This window comes from Hypomesus nipponensis, chromosome 11 (assembly GCF_054491055.1).
Source record: "Hypomesus nipponensis isolate SF chromosome 11, ASM5449105v1, whole genome shotgun sequence".
Classification (NCBI taxonomy): domain Eukaryota; kingdom Metazoa; phylum Chordata; class Actinopteri; order Osmeriformes; family Osmeridae; genus Hypomesus; species Hypomesus nipponensis.
Genome location: NC_140371.1, coordinates 20080001 through 20085490, shown reverse-complemented (window position 1 = coordinate 20085490; position 5490 = coordinate 20080001). Strand labels below are relative to the sequence as shown.

At 43.3% G+C, this 5490-nt stretch overlaps 1 protein-coding gene across 1 annotated transcript in view; it reads left to right on the top strand.

Moving 5' to 3' along the window:
* Positions 1-2455: 2455 nt before the first annotated feature.
* The window catches only part of ryr2b (ryanodine receptor 2b (cardiac)), a 44412-nt gene continuing 41377 nt past the window's right edge, over positions 2456-5490 (top strand). Inside the window, exons 1-9 of the mRNA XM_084709465.1 lie at positions 2456-2503; positions 3615-3734; positions 3948-4052; positions 4219-4293; positions 4439-4517; positions 4624-4736; positions 4873-4996; positions 5173-5269; positions 5362-5436. Of these exons, the coding sequence (XP_084565591.1) occupies positions 2456-2503; positions 3615-3734; positions 3948-4052; positions 4219-4293; positions 4439-4517; positions 4624-4736; positions 4873-4996; positions 5173-5269; positions 5362-5436 (836 nt within the window). The remainder of the gene's footprint in view (positions 2504-3614; positions 3735-3947; positions 4053-4218; positions 4294-4438; positions 4518-4623; positions 4737-4872; positions 4997-5172; positions 5270-5361; positions 5437-5490) is intronic.

The following is a 5490-nucleotide window of genomic DNA, read 5'->3' as shown; positions in this document are numbered from 1 at the left end:
TTGTTTGGGGTAGTTATTTCATCAATTCACACTAATCAGGAGCCATTGTTTCGTTTTTCGAGTCATCATAGAGCCATTACCACATAGGTCACCATTTCTGACGGCCGTCAGAATGTGTGACCCATAAAAAAAATATTTATATTTTTAAGAAAGTGTGTTCCCACCGTAATTGCTCGCCAAAGGTATGAACATTTCAAAAGATTGTTTGGGGTAGTTATTTCATCAATTCACACTAATCAGGAGCCATTGTTTCGATTTTAGAGTCATCATAGAGCCATTACCACATAAGTTACCATTTCTGACGGCCGTCAGAATGTGTGACCCAAAAGAAAATATTTATATTTTTTTAGGAATGTGTTCCCACCGTAATTGCTTCCCAAAGGTATGAAAATTTCGAAAGATGGTTTGGGGTAGTTATTTCATCAATTCACATTAATCAGGAGCCATTGTTTCGATTTTAGAGTCATCATAGAGCCATTACCACAGAGGTCACCATTTCTGACGGCCGTCAAAATGTGTGACCCACAAAAAATATATATATATTTTTAAGAAAGTTTGTTCCCACCCTAATTGCTTGCCAAAGGTATGAACATTTCTAAAGATGGGTTGGGGTATTTATTTAATCAACAAACACTAATCTGGAGCCATTGTTTCGATTTTAGAGTCATCATAGAGCCATTACCACAGAAGTCACCATTTCTGACGGCCGTCAGAATGTGTGACCCATAAAAAAAATATTTTGATTTTTTTAGGAATGTGTTCCCACCGTAATTGCTTCCCAAAGGTATGAACATTTTGAAATATGGTTTGGGGTAGTTATTTCATCAATTTACTCTAATCAGGAGCCATTGTTTCGATTTTAGAGTCATCATAGAGCCATTACCACAGAAGTCACAATTTCTGACGGCCGTCAGAATGTGTGACCCATAAAAAAAATATTTATATTTTTTTAGGAATGTGTTCCCACCGTAATTGCTTCCCAAAGGTATTACCACTTTGAGCGATGGTTTAGGCTAGTTATTTCATCTCTTCACACTAATCTGGAGCCATTGTTTCGATTTTAGAGTCATCATACCATAGAGGTTAACATTTCTGACGGCCGTCAGAATGTGTGACCCAAAAAATAAAAAATAAAACGTGTGACCCCACCGTAACTGTTTCCCAAAGGCTTTAAACTTTGAACGATGGTTTGGGGCAGTTATGTCAATCTGTCTTACTCATTTGGACTCATTTTTTCTTATTTGGAGACCTTCCAAGACTTCACGAAGGTCTCTGGTGCGGTGCTCAACCTCACCATATCTTCTACGAAGTTCTTTTGGCGCTGGAGGGGAACGGCGGATGTACCAGGGGGGCTGGCCCACTGTTCAGAGCCCCTGCTGATCTTTGGGGGTCCACGTTTAGTCAGCCCACTGCGCCACGGCCAACTGGACCAGTCACCGAAACGCAGTTGAGCGGAAGTTGTCCCTATGGAAGGCCAGGACTTTGACATTTGTGGGGAAGGTATTGGTCCTGAAGATGGAGTTGTTGCCGACCCTCAATCCCCTTCTTGCTTTCTGCATTGTCAGAGTATTGTCAGATTTCTCCATTGTCAGAGCATTGTCAGATTTCTCCATTGTCAGAGCATTGTCAGATTTCTCCATTGTCAGAGCATTGTCAGATTTCTCCATTGTCAGAGCATTGTCAGATTTGGTCATTATTTCACATATCAAAGTGAAACTTTGCAGGGTACTTCAGAGTGATGTCATGTTGAACACAATAAGGTTTGAAAAACCATCAGTCAAAATTATATTCGATTTATAAACACAAAGAAATGTAAATAAATACACCTTTTTCAGCCCTTTTGTATTTGATTTAACTGTCTTAAGTAACGTTTTTAAATACATCAATGTACAAACTTCCAAGGCCAATTTTTTTTTTGAGAGATCGATCGATTTTGAAGGTTTTTTGCAAAATGTCACTGTACAGGAAAATCTATCATGGCGGACCTCATGGGTCCTTGAGGCTTTTTTGTTCCCCATCAGAAATAAGGCATGTTTACCAAGTTACAGAAGAATTTAAGTTATGGGGTGGAAATGCCATCTCTTTGAAAATAGGGCTTTAGGGTGTGGCCTGTGGCGCCCCCTACAGTCGAATGTGTCCCATATTTGGTGTAGGTGTACCTGCTTTGAGGTAAGTAACGGTTCTAAATGTATACCGCCTTATAGTCAGCGCAATTTCTTTTTATGCGTGCATGCGACGTATCCATGCAGTAGACGAATCTGTTTGTGGTCGAATCAAAACGAGTCCTGACTCTCAAGTCAGAAGAAAGATTCATTCAATTTTGAACGAATCATTTGCGCGGATGTTAATCACACGGTTCCTGACAACGCTTTCGGCTTTTTGAGAAGACGGCTTGTGGTAGAAGGCTGAGTTTAATTCAGAGCGGTGGTAATTTTACCACGTTAGCTTTCTTAAAATGGCAAGAACCATTGAGAGCGAGGATGAAATTCATTTTCTACGAACGGTGAGTAGCCTGTAGCCACTTGGACATACGAAATGCAATTAAAGAAATTGATTTAGACCTTTGAGGGACTTATTCCCAGTTGAGTTTCCTCCATAATTCATATCATACTGTACATAATAACAATATTCCGAAGACTGGGAAGTATATTTTCAATCTGTCAGAAAATAAATGACTATCCTGCTTGTATTGTTATTGTGTATGGTAGGCTGTGGCACAACAGTATACTTTTTAAACTTTAACAACAGTTCAAAATGTGTTAAATGTATTTATTATTTTATTTCAAACTATTCTTGAGACAATGAAACATCGTAGTTGTCCTTTTCAAAGCAGGGTGTTTCTGCACTCTTATAAGGACATCTCTTAGATGGCACCTCATTGACTCTGGAACACCATCTTATATTGCCTCTGTGTCTCCTTGTGTATACAGTGCAATGTTTTATTTTCCAAACTGTTTATATGAGCCTGCAGGGCTTTGTAAGCACAGACAGGGAATGACTAGGAATGTCAGCCCCATCACAAGACATGGCTCCGGACTCCATAAAATATGGATTAATCTTGGCCATGTAAATCCATCCATAACTTATCCCTGAATCAGTCTGTCTCTTTACAACGCTCCCACCCACGGCGTCCCGATTCTGTGTGCCCAACTGTGCGAGCGACATACTCCAGAAGCCCTCTGATAAGGAACTGGAGTGGGGGGTTTATGGCCGGGGTCAGAGCATGCACTGACACCTCATGGTGGCATCTGGCCTGACACAGAGGTGTCAGAGACCCTGTCTCTCCTCTTATCTCTGTCCAGCCTCCCTATAAGGCTGTCTGAGTGGGTGAGGTGACCTGATTCTCCTGGTGAGCACTTCAAAAAGGAATTTAGGGCAGACTGAATAAGGCCTGGATGACCCTAAAGCTAAAGAGTGTGTCTGTATGTGGATACTGTATTTAATGTGTGTATGTGTGTGTTTTCGGAAGAAGAAAATTAAGACTTTATTTGTCTCGCAGTAAGACACACACACAAGGAACACAGGAAGGAACACACACACGTGCGCATGTGTGTGAGAGTTTGTTTCAGAGTGTGTGCATGCAGCTCATTGACCTGTTCTGTCTGTGCTGTCAGAGTGACGAGGTGGTCCTGCAGAGTGCTTACACGTCCCAGCAAGAGCATCTGAAGCTGTGCCTGGCTGCAGAAGGCTACGGCTGCAGACTCTGCAGCCTGCAGTCCACCTCCCACTGCAAGGTAGTGTCCCATGCCTCACACACAGGTGCTATGGAGAGAAACATGGTTTGGGTATTAATTTGAGAAGAAAAAAAGCTACAGGTCGTTTATGAAATCTGTATGAATAAAACAAGAAGATCTGCTATCTTCTTGAACAAAAGTTCCTGATGTGAAACCTTTTGAATGCCAAGGCATTGGTAGACATTTGAATTTGAACGCATCTGTGTTTTTCAGGATGTTCCCCCAGACTTGTCGGTGTGTGCCTTTGTGCTGGCCCAGTGTCTGTCTGTCAGAGCCTTGCAGGAGATGCTGGCCAACAGGGAGGAAAAGGCTAATGGGGTGAGCAACACTCCCGGTCTTTATATGTGGACCTCCATACTGCATAGGGTTGCTGTTTGCTGTAGCCAGAGTTACCTCATTGCTCTCACTGTTTGTTGCTTGTTTACTGTGAACTACAGCATAGGTTATAGGTGCAGTATGATTCAGTCTCTGTTGTGTTCTGCAGATTGGACTGGGGGGAGGGAATCGTACCCTTCTCTATGGCCAGGCTGTTTTGCTACGACATTCCTACAGTGGAATGGTGAGCTTTCGTTACCAAAAGACTCCTATCTTGTTCTCTATATCTCTATGTTCATCAACCTTACAATACCTATTCTCTGATTTGTCTGTGTTTGATTCCTGCTTCCAGGGAGTTAGCATTTAAAATCTGTTTTAATTTCCTTTAGTATCTCTGCTGCTTGTCCACATCTGGGTCCTCCACTGACAAGCTTGCTTTTGACGTGGGTTTGCAGGAAGATAACACAGGTATTTGTGACGTTTCTGAGATCTAACTCAACTGAGCCTTTGAGGAGAGTGATAGGGCTTCAGACGCACTCATGTTGTTGCCCTCTGAACTTGACTGCGCCTGCAGGGGAGGCCTGCTGGTGGACCGTTCACCCCGCCTCCAAACAGAGGTCGGAGGGGGAAAAGGTGCGTGTCGGTGACGACCTCATCTTTGTCAGCGTCTCGTCAGAGAGATACCTGGTGAGCGAGAAGAACCTAGAACATTCACGATGAGATAAACAGACATGGCAGTCTATAGGGGGATTCATTTGCCTTCGATGGCGTGGAGAAAAACTGGTTGGGGCTCTATGGTTGGCTTCTTTGTTTTTCCATACAGCATTTGTCTTTTGGAAGTGTGGTGGATAACAAGAGCGAGAGCGGGAATCTTATCGTGGACGCATCTTTCCAGCAGACTCTCTGGAGCGTTGCTCCAATCTGTTCAGGAGGCGGAATAGCTGAAGGTAGAATCTATAACAGAATCTAAGAACAATTCCGTTACCAAAACATAGATTAAGCCTAGTCCTAAAATAAAGTAAAGATTCAATGAAAGATCTCCATTGAAAAAGTTTTTTTTAGGCTTAATCCTTGTCTGGGAAACTGGGCCTATACTGACAGTAACGGTTCTGCTGAACGATAGGTTATTTAAAGGGCGGGGATACGTTGAGGCTCCTGCATGGTCACACGGACGAGTGTCTGACCATCCCCTCTACGGAACAGGGGGAGGAGCTACGAAGGTCAGTCAGACACTCGTCACCATACAAACGGAGTGAAACCAGGAAGTAGCGTTGCCTTCCATCATGAGGCCCAATGCTGTCTGTCTGTCCAGGGTGGTGCACTATGAAGGAGGAGCTGTCTCCAGCCACGCCCGCTCCCTCTGGAGACTGGAGATTCTACGTGTTGCGTAAGTCTGTCTGAGAAAACCGTGGCAGCAACCATCCCTGACCTCCGTCTGAAC